The 15520-nt window shown below is 32.0% G+C and overlaps 1 protein-coding gene across 4 annotated transcripts; it reads right to left on the reverse strand.

The window, feature by feature from the left end:
* Positions 1–13: 13 nt before the first annotated feature.
* LOC114872012 (DNA-dependent protein kinase catalytic subunit-like) lies at positions 14–14619 on the reverse strand. 4 transcript variants are annotated; one of them, XM_029178725.2, is made up of 13 exons: positions 14422–14619; positions 12836–13012; positions 12554–12735; positions 12311–12473; positions 12127–12245; positions 11674–12066; positions 11423–11604; positions 11108–11361; positions 4257–11023; positions 1807–4122; positions 1045–1741; positions 768–973; positions 14–709 (listed from the first exon to the last, which is right to left on the reverse strand). In XM_029178725.2, exons 2-13 carry the CDS (start codon positions 12960–12962, stop codon positions 632–634), a joined length of 11484 nt encoding a protein of 3827 aa, XP_029034558.2. In that variant the 5' UTR covers positions 12963–13012; positions 14422–14619; the 3' UTR covers positions 14–631. The 4 variants fall into 4 exon arrangements, with proteins under 4 accessions (XP_029034558.2, XP_029034557.2, XP_046141239.1 ...); XM_029178724.2 differs by lacking the exon at positions 14422–14619 and adding an exon at positions 13077–13168; XM_046285283.1 differs by lacking the exon at positions 14422–14619 and adding an exon at positions 13095–13145.
* Positions 14620–15520: the final 901 nt, after the last annotated feature.

Genomic DNA, 15520 nt, shown 5'->3' on the forward strand with positions numbered 1-15520 from the left:
AATTCTTGAATGATCAGTTTTTACAGTATTTATTTTTATTACAATAATTTATAAATATTAAAAACTATAATGAATATTAACGCAGTAACAGTAAAAAAGTATTCAATGTATATCTTAAGTATAAATATAAAGTACTACGAATACGGTAATACATCTCACGTTGATCGTAAACTGGGAAGCGAAAATCAGCGAAAATGGACAATAAGGATAGAACAAATACTATTTCTTGAACCTCGCAGCTGGTTTTGATTTTCGACGACAAGTAAAAGAGAAGAATGGCACGAGAGCCGTAGCAGCGGAGAAATTAACAACAGTTTACTTTTCTTATTTTCAGATTTTTCTGCATGTAAATTGTTTTAACATATTCAATTATGTACAATTTTTCTGATTAAAATGAGACCAAACATGGACGATAAAAATTCGCATAACCAAAAAAGTCTCAGCAATATGTTAAACAAATTTGTAGGTAAAAAAAGTAAAATTAAAAAACTTATATTGCTTTATATAAACTGAACTCTCTGCATGGCTGGCTTCAATAAAGAGAAAATAGGCGTAGGAAGAAACCGGTGTACAAAGTGAGTAGAACAACATTGGGACAACGTAAAAGGCATTACTGTACATTATAAACATTTTAAAGCCATGGTCTCCATCCTGCAGATGTCCTACCCAAAATATTTAAATCAGTTGCTTGATCTAATAAGCATTCAACCTAGAAAGAAATAATTTTGTTAATGAATCATCATAAGAGTAATGCGTTGTAAAGTTACCTGTTCTTCGGGAGTTAAAAAATTATCCTTCATTTTAGCTCGAGTTCGTTTAATATCGTCATCTCCAGTAACTATAGCGCGATATCTATGAATACATGCATCATTATGTTGTTCTTTTAATTGATCTAACGTGATTAAAGATGGCTTAATTCCATTCAATTTCTTTATGACTGCTTCAATTTTTTTCATTGGTACCCATTTGACATCTATAAATTCAATTAAATGAACATAAGTTAAAGCCTTTAAACTACCATAATAATGAAAGTTTAAAAATTACCTGCAACATCCTCCTCATTTTCTCTTAACGTTTTATTGATGTGTTCGGTCCAATTTAATGGTTCATGAACGAACACATCCATGCAAGATAAAATAGGTCCTTGTTCATTTCTTATTGCACGTAAAGTGTGAATCATTATTGCTCCCAAAAGATCTTTTTCACTGAAAGGTTTCAGTAGACCCAAAATCTGGGGCGTTAAACGGAAAGGCATCAATTCAGGTATTCTTTGATCAACGCCAGCATCAAAAGCCAGCCCAAAATCGATGCCTAAACAACGTCCTGAATCGACATTGATAAGTGTATTTTCTAAATGTCGATCACCGATACCTAAGGCCCAGTGTGCAATACACATAGTAGCATAAGAGGTGATAAAATTCTGACGCATTGTAACAAAACTCTCTACTGTTGGACACAATGCACTGAATGTCCTACGTAAACTGTCCCATTCTGTTTTACCGATAAGTTCATTCATTTTAGTAGTTACTTTTACAGCATTATATTTCATTACTGCCTCCTTGTACCACTCGTGCTGCCTTCCGGAATTTGTAGCACTTCGTATCCATTCTATATACTCTTTAAGTATGGAATTGTATCGACTTGTCTCTTGGCTTGACAATGTAAAGTTTATTGATTCATTTAGAGTTCTTGTATTATTTACCCATTGTATAAGACCCACAGTTCTGGACAGTGGAATCACCTAGATTGTAAATAATTTATTATTAGACAGGAAGTATAAAAAATAACTAGCTAATTAGTATTTACCTGATAAGTATCAATAGACAATTGCCTTTGTCTACAAGCCGGATCAACGTGTAATATTTTATTCATAGTTGAAAGCAATTGTTGCAATCTTTGATCCTGTCTCAGATCCTCTCCAAATTTCACTAAGAAATAATATTCTTTACCGTCGTTACCTAACATAGTAATTCTAATTGGTTTCCTTAACGACTGCATCACCTTCACAGAAGGTTCTATTTTCATAATTTTCACATGATTTTGAGGGATGGGTCGGCTGTTACCGGTATACTGTCCAGGTATTTCTATGTTTTTCTCTGAAAAATTATACAACCATGGACTGTAATCGATCAGCTTATATTTATTTCTGCGTCTGTTAAGTGATTCCTTAATCTGTTCAACCATCTGAGCTATTTGGCGTTTAATTTCTTCAGGTTTCTTGCGTTCCAATCCCTTTATCTGATTTTTATATTTTGCAATCTCGTTGAAGATGCTTCCTGGTTTTATACTATCCCTGTTTGCACGCAGATTTGGGTATACCTTATTCATAAATATATCTATAGCTGTGGATGTTCCAAGTGGTAAATTCTTAATTAGCTCCCCCAAGTAATGTATCAAATACAACTCTGGTTGAACTACATATTGCATTGCTGCTAAGAACCGCTCGATCCATGATCTGTTGTAAAGAATTTGTCTAATCTCGTACGTCCTGGCATCATTCAAAAGAACCGGATTCGTTTCCATGGTCAAGTGGAACGTATAAATGATAGCATCCGGATAGGTTTCAGCGATTCGTTTGAGAATCGGTATAATCAACGGAGAGATAGATGTTCCCAAATGTGAGAACAACTGAGCTTGCCAAGAAAGGAACAACCACGTCTGTACATGCTCGGTGTGTTTCGTGAAAATATCTTTAGTCTCTTGATCTTCAAAGTACTCAGGTTTCAGCAAACAAGGAAAATAGTGTGCTGCTTCACAAGATCCATGTATCATTGCCTTCAATGTACACCTAACAAATTCTCTGATCAATTGAATATCTTTTGAGCCACGTGATAATTTTTCATAACAATATTTTGCGAATACATAATAACTCTCATTTTTGCTCGATACCTTTATACTGCAACACGTTGCCAAGTTATTAAAACTGTAGCTTTCCAATGAATCTTTGATTGCAGCTAAATCACTATTCTCAACCTTTATATCTTTCAGAACAATTGCGTTTGTCGTCAACAATGTTGAAAACGTTTCATCCTCTTCGCTTAATTTCACAAGTTTCGACGCTATATTACTAATTTGTTTTCTAACATCTACATTCACTACGGAGCTAAGATTATCTTTCTGCAGGAGATTATGACAATGCTTCCAGGATGAGGTATAATTTGATAATTTCTTTTCCACGCTCGTTTCAAGTTCTCCCATTAAATATTTCAACTTTGCACCGGATAATAAAAGTTGCAAGCTATCTTCATTTCGTAGTTTGTTTTGCTCTATTTCCTTTAAATATTTCTTTGCTATGTATTTATGTTTCTGATTCAACGATGCTTCGACCATTTTTAATCTCATATTAAAGGTAACCGTTTGCAATTTCTGACTGATTTCATTCTCTTCTTCGTCACACGTGCTCTGCGTTGAATTTTGTTCCAATTCTTTTAATTTATCATCTAGCACCGAGTTGATAAAGGATGTTCTATAGGACATTAATTTGTCCCATGGAAGTAAAGCATCCTGAGGCGAAGGTACGCTGCTGTTCCAAATCTTTAAACTAATCTCCATGTCACTTGCATTATCTCTCGTTTTCATCAGCTTTATATATCTATTAACATCATTGATTATTCGCAATTTTTGCAATTTACGAATTCTTAATTGAGTGGAAAGTGGATGAAGCTCGATCCATTCTTCCTTCATCTCGTCCAAAGTGTTCAGTAAAAAGTCATTGGAAACTTCTAATTGTTTGTTCCATAGGAAGAACATTGATAATTCCTCTCCGAAGCATCGCTTGATGTGCTTCACTTTTATCTCATCTTCCAACCAAGTCTCTACTGCCTCTATATCGTTCTTAAACTCGTTACTATAACTACCACTTACCAATTTGTGAGCGAATACCTCAAACAACCACGGGAACATCCAATCTTTCCAGGGATCGTTCCAAATATTGTTTATGTTTTTATTTAATCTATTTTTTATATGCTTATCGATTTCGTCCCAAGTACACAAGTTGCTTAAGCATTCAAACAAACCTTGGAGACAATGTTCTTTGATCAATTCCGATTCTACTTCGTACGCTTTTTCGTATGCTACCTTTGCTTTAAGCCAGTTGTTGGATATTTGTGCAAATGAGGCAGTCTGGAATCAAAACAAATAATTATTAGTATTGAACTTAAAGAAACAGATTAGTTTGCTATTGGTTTTGATTCTGATATATTATAGGAAATGAAGAGTAAAGGGTGAAATACTTAAGAAAATATTATACATCATACCCGTATATCTTCGTGTGTAATGTGATTTTGAAAAATGCTGAGGACCACATCAACATTATTCATCGACTGATAAAGGTTCGTTAACTGCAGCCATTCAGATGATGAATCATTTATACCCTCGGTTCGTGGTCTCTTTGTTGATGGCCCAGACACATCCGTACCATAAATTAAGTATTCCTCTAGAACAAGTGATCCAAGGAAGTTCAAACAGTTGGATCTTGAAGCCTTTGCGATAACTTCCGGCGAGCAATTTACTATACGAGTTTCCAACAGTATTTCCAAAATTGCCCTTGTGGTGGAACTCGCTTGTTCATTTTCAATGATCCCTTTTAAACTGTTCGCAGTTTGCTCCATGAAATCGTTGTGTTTGCTCTCTTTCAATAACGAGCATACGATAGAAACTATTAAATCCTTGCAAATCAATAAGTCTTTCATTGCTAATTGTTGCAATGGTTCGATCAACGAGGCGTGTGATATTTCAATGTCTGGAAAATCACCGATTCTGTACTTTCGATACAATTTAACGCTGTTTCTTTGCCGAGTTTTTTCCTCTTTTATCATTCGATGCCGATGGATGTTCTTTTGTATTTCCTTTTCACGTGCGGTCGCTGAAACTTCATGCGAGTTAGCTATGAACCGTGGGGAGGTTTTGTTGGAAGAAGGTTGAAGCAATGCTGGTATTTTAAATACACCATCATATTCTGGTGGTTGCACGGATTCTCCGTCGATATAAGTCGGTTCAAATTCAAGATCCTGAGTCGCTTGAAGTTGTAATTGAGTATTAGGATCATAAGTAAATGCACTGCTTATTTGAGTGAACGTCTGATTCATTTGGCTGGTTAATGATGCTGCAAAAAGTGGAGCTTTTGATCCTAAGTTTTTAGTTCTCCACGAGAGAGCTATTTTGTAATCTCTGTAACTACAATTGTGTAAAGGTTCAAACAATTTCTCGTTGTAATTACTTGACTTCTTAGGAAGGTCTAAAATCATCAAAAGTATGAATGGAAGAAAATTATTGCTAACAGCAGGTGTACATTTGGATAGAATTTCAAGCAATCTTTCTTTACAAGTATTTGTTAATTGTGCATCCTGGGTCCAAAAGTCCAGTATCTTGTTTTGTAATGTCTCAGAAGGATCCAGAACACCATTAAGCAATACTTCTGTGCTGAGAAGCATCAGCTTTTTTATATCATCATCGTTAGAAGTGTCTGTAACATATTTTATATAAATCCTTTTAAATATGCTGTAAGCTAGTTCTCTGTATTTAGATAATTCATTCTTTGTATATGGTGGTACTAAATTTGCAAATGTTAAAATATTTGATGGTGGAAGAATAGGAGCCAAGGAATCGATGATTTTTAACGCTACCTCCTCACAAAGTAAAACCTTATTTTTTAATATATCAGCGAACTTCATATAATCTAGTTCATTTAACATTTCATTTATGCTAAGACTCGGTATACAGTGTAAAAATATTTCTAGACAATTTGATCTACTCAAAGCATCCACTTTGAATATATTTGAAAAGGCAATTTCAAAATAAATCTTAGCCGCTTTTTGATAATTTTTACACAGTGCAAGAATGCATTTTATTTGTCTGCTTTCAAATTTCGTTTTTATCTCTCTCAATATTCTTCGAATGTTACCGATTATTCTTTCCCTCAATTCATCATTATCTTCTACAAACTCTAAGATCAAACCAAAACATTCACAGGTTTGTAAAATTTTTTCTTCATCAGTTTGCCACTGTTTCAATGTATTCTCCAAAAATTCTATGATATCATTTCTCTGAATGATGTCTTTCTTTAATTTGCTATCTAAACAAATTAATATCAAATTTACTGTGGATTCAGGTGCAACTTTCATTTTATTCTCTAATTTTTCAGGTACTTTCAGATAGTCACTCCATGCTTGAAGTATCCGTTTTATCAAGTTCATATTATACTTATAGACACTTTTGGAAACTTCTGTGGTTCTTTTTATTACTACTTTATCAATTATTATTTCCCAGAATTGTTGTACTATAAGTTTACCATTGTGTGCTTTAAATTGATATTCAATCTTATCTCGTAAACAGATAAACTGCCAACTTAGCAACATCTCTACAATGTCAAGAATAATATAGTTTAATCCATTTTGTTTCAAATATATATATACTGTATACATTATTGGCTCCATAAAAAATTTCACATAAGGTTTAAACACGTCTTGCATATTGAAGACAATTTTCAACATGAACAACCTAACGTTATTACATTCTGCTGATACCACAGAATTAAGAAAGGCCTTCAGCCACTTTGGCATTGTAACATCAGCCTCATCTGTAGATGGTACAGATATTTTTTCTGATGCTATGTGGTTGAAAACCCCACAGATAGAAGCCATACATTCATGATTATTTAGCTCGTCACTTTCAAACGTTAAACTCATACTTTCTTCTTCGGTATTGGATACATTACGCAAAGTAGTTTCATTAAAATCATAGGCATTTATGTCTTCATTCAAAGTACAAGTAGAAAAATCATTGTTATTAAAAGATGAGTACTGCGAAGACGTTTTTCTGTCGTTCGTATTTTTTCGTATATTAATCAATTTCTTAATATTTTTTGGACGTTCATTAACCATTTGTTTAAATTTATATTGTTTCCAATCCACAATATTTTCCCAAATTAACTGTCCCTTCTTCCTGTTCTCAGCAAAAATACTTAAATATGAATTTTCGTCTTTTTTTAAAGAACATACCATACTTATACAACAGTTATATGCAGAACAATGCAACAATCTTATTATTTCTTTGTGTTCAGGATCAGGTGTCTTTAACGTACGTATATTTAATACATTGCTGTACAAACTTTGTATAAGTTCTTTTCCAGTGGTCACACTATCAATAGCATTTCGAGTAATTAAGCTTTCCGTGCTATCTATATCACCTATATTTATTTTTGCAAACATAATTGTAATAAGATTATAACATCCTATTTTTGATACTACAAGCTGCTTTATATCTGAACTATTTCCAATAAAGCTTTGACAAATGATCGTATGTATTTCTTTGATATTTCTTTCAAAAAATTCTCGTGTTTCAGGAGTTTTGCAAAACTGAAACGATGGTAAAAGAAACTTATGCAATATATCGAATCTCTCATTTGTAGGTGAATTTTTCAAAAATAATTTGTATGCTGATTCAATAGACTGCATAACATATTCAGTGGTAATTAAGTTAAAATATTTTTCTAGATATTCATTCGTCTTTTCATTACACAAATATTCAGCAATACCAGCTGCGAATAAAATGATAGTCTCATAGACTATAACTGATTCGGTAACTGGTAACAATGTTAACAGTGTTTGGAAATAATTAATTACTTTTGTAGCTTTCACGTTTCTTTGATCAAAGTCACTTGGACTTACATCTGTTCTATAGCTTTTTAAATTACGTAAAATAACAAGTAACTCTGGTTTTGCAGTAGATGTCATATCAGTCAGACAAACGAGGAAATTCTGAAGAATTTGAATTTTGTAATCTATGTTAGAACTCTCCATCAACTGATTAAGAATCCACAGATAAAAATCTTTATTCAGAGACAACACTTCTATTGGCTTGAGCATCAAATGTACTGCAATTCCAAAAATGTTTATCAATTTCTGTTTCCTATCTTCAAAATTATTTACTACGTTTTCGAATAATGTGAATTTCTTAATCACACTGTTTACTAATGTTTGCGTACTATCGCGCAATTCCTTTTTATGTTGTCGCACAAATAACAATAATTGCTCCAATATCGTTAAGAAAAGAGATGGATTTCCTTGCAATTGTTCGTTTAATAATTGTACAGTTTGTTCTGGATCTATTAACATGTATCGAAATATTTCGTTCTTGAACATTTGTAGGAAGTATATGCCGTATGCAATGTTCTTTGAGTCTTGTAAAACCTCTGTATCATTCTCAATCAATTTGATTATTGTCTTTATCATTGATGGCTTATAATGTACAAACAGAAATTCCATCAGAATCTGTAGATAATCTTTCACCGATGCTCTAATATTTATGCAAACGAGTTTCCTCATTTGTTCTTTTACCAAGATTTTGAAAATTTGTTCAATTCTATCTTCTGGTTGTTGGACATATTCTGTCACATTGTGTAGTTGTCCAAGAAGATTATGACGTTCCAAAAAGATCAAACCTCGGACATATTGTTTAAGAGCAATACCATTCAGGCCAGAAATAATGGTCTCCAAATCTAGGAAATGTTTCAAGTGTTTCTCCGCGTATATTGAAAGCTCACACTTAATTAGATGCCATAATGAATTATCAGTCTTTCGCGTAATCGACTGTAACAAATTTCCCATAACTACGGGAAGCGCTTCAATGATTTCAAAATTCTTTACATTAAATCCCACAACATATGGGCACATTATGCACTTCGCAATTAATTTATAACAATCTTTGTTGAAAAAGAAATCTGGAATTAAATTTTCATCAAGACTTAATAGAATTTGTAAAAAGTCAAATGTGGTTGTTACTGTTTTACATTGCAACGTCTGTAAATTATCAAATTCTTCTGATATCATTATTAAATTAATCTCTTTTTCTTCTATTTTAATTTTATTCATTAGATAAATAAAATTTTTGGCACAATTGAAAATTACCTCTCGTTTCGAATTGGAATTACCAAGTAAATACTCCACATCCAACAGATTGTTTCTCATTAGCCAAATGTAACAATCTAAACTTCTCAAAAGAGGCATTATGTTGCTAGAAGAAAGAGTTTCTATCTTCGGTTTCAGATCCTGCAAGATTATAAGATTAAACGCTTCAATTTCGTGAGTGTCTATATAATTATTTATCATTGTTTTGGTTGAATCACAATCAGATACGTATATAGAAAATTTAGTAACTAATTCCATACATTTTGCTCTACAACTTTGGTCCAAGCAACCACATTGAGTAAATAACCAGTTTACTGCATCTGTTAATGTTGCATCTTCAAATTCGTGTGGCTTTTTGCGATGTTTGTACTTATCATTCAGTAAATCGCGTTTTGCTATCAGAACTCTTTCAACGTGATCGAGCGCAGTAATAATTGATATATCATTACAACCATCCAAACTTTTGACAAAGTAATACAATATTTCCAACCAATATTTGGACACAATTTCTTCATCTTCGCGTAGAATGGTATAAAGGTGATTGAACGCTGTTGCAGCTGCTATCCGTTTAAACATAGAAGGATGAAGTGCAAAATTCTTAATTTTATACATGACCTCATCAATGTTTAATAGCGTTCTGTCGTCGTCTGACTGTCTCATAGACCATTTGCTAAATTCGGCTAAACATATCCCGGAAAATTCTCTGAGGGAAGAGTTTGATTCGTTACTTAAACCATTGAAAAGTGAGTCAAGAAAGTATATCGTTGCTGGAGATTTGAGCATAAATTTGGAACTCAACCAATGCGTGAGCTGAAGTATTAATGGTTGAAAAATGTTTCTAGCTGTTTCATCAAAATCACAGCCCAAATTGAGTAAAGCTGGGTACAATGTTACATATATAGAAACAAATTTATCTGCATTTGTTGTTAAATGTTGCGTCGTTTTGCCAAGAATAAATGATATTATCGAATGAAGTACTTCACAAGCGCTTATTTTTATTCGCCTGTCCCCAGAGTTCTGTGCTAATAGCATTAATCTTGGTAAAATTTTATCAAAACAGATATCCACTTGAGTATCCGAGAAAGTCAATGAATACTTAAGTAAATCTTTCTTATCCCAAGTAGCTCCAACATTCATAGATCTTTTGTATATAAAATTCAATATTATATCGGTATCCAGCGAAGCTATAAATAACAAAACTCTCATTTGAAATCTTTCCAAGGTATTCTCATCATCCCTTAATATTATACGTTTAATAACTTTTCGTTCTGTTTTTATAATATCCTGTAGCATTTCCGTAGAACTTTCTCCGCTTTGTAAATATGGTTCTAAGTATGGCACAACTTCTAGCAAAAACTCATGCGTATCTTTGTTGTCCAGTCTATTTGTCCATAGTTCTAGTGCACTTAAAGTAGTGCAGGCTAATTCCAAATCACTTAAACCAATAGTACAAGCAATTTTAAATGCTGGAATTGTATTGTTTAATATAAGCTTTACAAAAAGGATTGGCGTATTTAGAATTAAGTTTAAACATGTGGTTAATAATTCATTAGAGAATGTAGATATCAAATGCAATACGTTCATTAAATATTTGTATAATAATTCTAAGACTTCTGCTTCGATATCGTCTTTGCTAAAGACGCAAACGTGGTTAAAAAGTACACGTACTAATTTATAAAAGCCTGATATCAGAGGATGTTTATACGACATAATAATGATTTTCAATAGAAATTTCTGTAGGGTGTTTGTCAGCAAACAAGGTTCTATATCGTTGATTATGTCGATGTACAAATCCACGATATTAACGAACATTCTGAAATCTGCGTTATTCTCAGCAACTTGAGAGAAGGCAGCATCTGAGAATATAGTATCTTCCTTTGTTTTTGTGTTCAAGTTTAATTTACTGATCAGTACGATACCCACGTTTATCATTGAATCAGCTACTTGCTGTACAAGATTTCTATGATTTTTGTATCTATTTGGCTTCAGAAGTTCTAACCACAGATGTAAATAATTTTTGTAAGATACTGGACTTTCTTTAAGATCGTCGATTCCTCGTTGTAATTCTGCATCAACTAACAAAGTATGCGAACATGTCCACACTACACCATCATGAACTAGATAAACATATAAAAAAAAGAAATGAGAGACAATTACATTTGATTTATGAATATGTGTAAAAAAAAAGAACATATACTTACTTAAATGGTAGAGATATTCGTCTAAAATACTTTTACTAACTGTTCCAATACTAATGATTGTATTGTTCAATGACAATATTGCAAGATTTTGAAGAAGTAGAGGAATGTCGGGATAACTTTTAACTAAAAGAATACTAAGTTTTGTAATGACATTAATCTGATCATACGATAGGTCATCTATATGTAATATAATTTCAGCAAGAGCCTCTTGATAAGTAGAAATACTTTCCAACTGAATTTGTTCTAAATTATCTCTAGAAAATATTGCATGTTAATAAATATCTATATTCAAGTATTATAAAATATAATTCATACCTGGGACAAAGTGTTAATGCATAATGAGCTATTAATGAAAACATATCTTTCACGGCTTCATTCCCACGATATTTTTTACAAGATGCAGCCATCTGACTAAAACCATACACAATAAAACGTAATATGTTGGAATTTACATGTTGATCATTTTTTAAGCGTTCCTCAAAGAAACTTATAAAATACTGAAACATAATACATATTATAAATAACTTGAAATAACTATTTGATAATAATGAGTTAATTATGCTTACCATAAATACTGCTTTATCATCATCAGAAGTTTTATAGTTTAACATATGCCCCATTTTTCTGTAATAGCGTCGTAATCCTGATTGTGCACATCGGCTACATTGTACATTTTTATCTTCTGCAACCTTTAAAAGTAGCTGATTCCAATATTTATAATCATGATAAACAAATTCACGAAAATGATGTATATGAGTTGCCAATAAGTCAATTGCTGCTCTCAGTGTAACTTTTTTAAATGAATATTTCTCAGGTTTGCTTAATTCTTTAACCCAATTATATATCTCTTCAGAATATTTTATTATCATTTCATTTGGAAGGCTAATTAATGTATTACAGAGGACTTCTAAATATATTTGAAATGTGTCAATGGAGCGGGCAATAGTTTCTGGATTAAACTGAAATAAAAAAATTTTAAATAAAAATATACATAATAAACATACAAGCATGTAATTTACCTGTTTTCTAAAATCATTTCTTAAATGCTGAAAAATTTTCTGAGAATGTTCTTCTGTTTCTAACAGTTCTGGGTTACATTTTATAATTGTACCAAGCACAGAAAAAATTAAACTTCTTTCTGTAATAAATTAATGCAACTATTTACATAACATTTCACAGATGCTATACACATTTTAATATTACCTTTTATGTCAAGCAAAGGAAATGAAGATGTAAACTGTTCTACAGTTTCACCCAATTCAAATTCATATTCATGAAATTCTTCTATTAATTTTTTAAAGGTACTACATGCAGCTTTTCGAATAAGTGCTGAACATTGTATTATAAGTGTCTTTTGACATATATTCTACAACCAAATAAAATTTTTATTAAAAAATATATATATTCTTTATTATGTATGAAACCTACGAAGATCATTATGCTTACCTTTGTTTCAATGAGATATGGTACAAATATGTCAGAAAACTGATCTATGATGAATTCAAGAAGACTAAATGCTTCCTTCATTGCTTTATCAAGATGCTTTTTAGTGTTAGCTCTATTAAGTTCATTTTTAAGAAACAACAGTAACCCAGTGTCTTTGTCGAATAATTTAGATAACATTAATTCTAGGCAAAAAATTAATCATTAGATTACAATAACATAAAATGAGAATATTATACTATAACATTATGAAACAAGAAATAATATTAATTTGTTTATACGTACCACTCTCATCTTTTGATACATTTTGAAAATACGTTCTACTGGTTGTCAAAATTTCTGTCAGACCAGTGCTATCGTTTTCTTCTTTAGCTCTTTTAAAAATATCCAGAAACGTTTGAAAAGAATCCATGGTTTGCAGGTTTGATGTTTTTCAAAATTCATTCATCAATTAATCATGATCTGAAACAAATGATAGGTCAATTTATGAATATTTAACATTCAAAACCTAGAAATAGTTATATACAATATTTATATTGTATACTATTTTTCACGAGAGAATAGTATCATTTCGCGCAGCTCGACTGAGCTCAGAATGTTCCCCTATCAATAGCACTACCCCACCATGATTTACTTCCCATTGCATCCACCATATACATGGTGGACAAAATATATTAATATAGGAACGGCCAGCCCTATCCGACTTGAGCTTCCACCTGTCTAATTAGTGACGAAAAAGTTGTAGATGGTTCTTCAATCAGATTGGCTGGGACATTTTTATGTTGGAGCTGTGATAAAATATAAGAGCGTCGATCAAAGTGGCGCTTTTTTTCTTTTATCTAGTTTTTGCAGCTTTTTTTCTAATCAACGCTCTTATCGTTTATCGCAACTTAAATACTAATTTTTTCGTTTCCAATAAAAGGTATTTAGATAACATACATATGTACGTAATACAAAGAAAATACACCAAAATGTTTTTTATAAATTATATCTTAATCTACATTTTTAGGTTTTATAATGTTTCGATACTTTTTTCACATGTTGATTGTTTTTTTTATCATCATTTAATTTTTTACAATGTTCTGATAATCTTATTTCTAAATAATAGTGAACAATACATGAAATTATATCAAGTTTATGATTTTTGCAAGGAAACATCAATATATTGGATTCAATGCTGCTGCTCAGAAGAGCATCTACCACATCTAATCTGTGGCAATGTTGTAGAAATATATTTTCTAATTTTTTTATAAAATTAAAAAATCCTATGTTAGAATGTACAAAAATACATGACAGTTGGTCACCGAATTTTTGTTTGGCACCATATGTAATTGTTACTGTTTGCAGTAACTGCTTCTTTGCATGTACTATTACATTGTACAAATGTCAACAATTATTGACAAATACGTCCGGTAATGAAATATACTATGCAATCAAATACATTCCAATTTGCAGTTTTGATTGCATCATCTAATTTTAATTTTGGTTGCTTCGATTTGTATAAAGATTTGATTTCATTCAGGGAAATGAGAGCTGGTTTCATTTCTTTTTCCACTGTACAATTGCCGTACTTTGACGGGGACAAATTCGAATAGGAACGCAGAATTTTGTAAATCTGCAGAAATGTTGAAGTTGCAGGATGAGCATTACATCCTCCTCAGGATTACTTCTATATCCCAATGTGCATCCAACAGCTATGCATCTCATGTTTTCAATATTTTAATCTATACAATACGAAATTAATTTCCATTAATCAAAGATAGAAAAAACTAACCTAATATACATGTAACTATGTATTCTTTGAATAAATAATAAATAGGAAACTATCTATATACATATAGTATTCTACACTTATATATGGATATACATACTAAACTTAATTTGGATGATTGAACGTTTTTCACGCCAGATATCATGTATTATGCTAAATAATTCAATTCGACTTCTTCGACTCGACCTATGGATCCATATGGATCTGTAGTCACTGCGGCCAATTAGACAGTATCGCCACCTACGATTTCTTGGTCATTACGTGGACACGTAAGGTAGTGAATCATAGTTCACAAGCTTATGATCACCGGATATACTTTCTGCCCAGCGTGGCTTACGACATACAGCCGTACTGCGCTTGCGTGTTACCTTGATAGCGGAGCGTGGCAGAACCAATCAGAGCCAACATGCGCAAACAAAACCAAAATTCGTTCATCCGATGATACTACTCTCTCGTGAAAAATACAATACAACTATTATTTGTTTTTTCATGTTTTATTTATTGGATTTCTTTAATGTAACACGCCATAGTCGCTTTCTGTTGCTTTATTGCGCCTCTAAGAATTTTACATATCCAAACTATAGATCCAGTAGCAACTCACTATATGACAGAATTTAATTATGTTAAAAGTCCTCCTAGATTAACTTCAAATATGTCATAAAATAGCATTAAAATTTAATATAAGGTAAAAAAGATACGATTTTATTATAGTTCCTTATGTGACAGTCGTTAATAAATACAATACATGAAATGAAGCATAAGATGTAATCTTGTCGCATCTCATACGTCGAAGTATGAGGTCATCCCATCTGCTTTTTGCATACTACTCTATCATTAAAATATCACCATTTCTGTATAGATAAAATGAATTTCACGACTGGAGTTAAACAAACACGGAATCTGAATTTAATAAGTGAGTCACGTGCTATCCTTGTAATTTGTTTTCATAAATAAAAGATAAGGAGTCGTGGTGGCCACTTGTATTTACCAACGAATTAAAGTGTACTCTTATATCAGTCGCTTTGATAAGCTTCTTAATTTTTTCAAGTTTTAAATAAGAATCATATCAGGAACATTGGTGGATCCAGAGGAGAGATTACCTCCCGCAAAGAGTTATGAAAACATCTCATAAGATAATTGTTTTTACTAGTATTCTAATATTATTTAAACTGCTATTGGATAAAAATATTAATAAACCA

This window comes from Osmia bicornis, chromosome 3 (assembly GCF_907164935.1).
Source record: "Osmia bicornis bicornis chromosome 3, iOsmBic2.1, whole genome shotgun sequence".
NCBI classification, from domain to species: Eukaryota; Metazoa; Arthropoda; class Insecta; order Hymenoptera; family Megachilidae; genus Osmia; species Osmia bicornis.

Coding starts and splice junctions, on each gene's coding strand:
- LOC114872012 (XM_029178725.2), bottom strand. CDS start 12,962: ATGGATTCTTTTCAAACGTTTCTGGATATTTTTAAAAGAGCTAAAGAA. Junction 11,605..11,673: donor ATGATAAAGCAGTATTTATG/GTAAGCATAATT, acceptor ATTATGTTTCAG/TATTTTATAAGTTTCTTTGA. Junction 710..767: donor TTTTAACTCCCGAAGAACAG/GTAACTTTACAA, acceptor ATTTCTTTCTAG/GTTGAATGCTTATTAGATCA.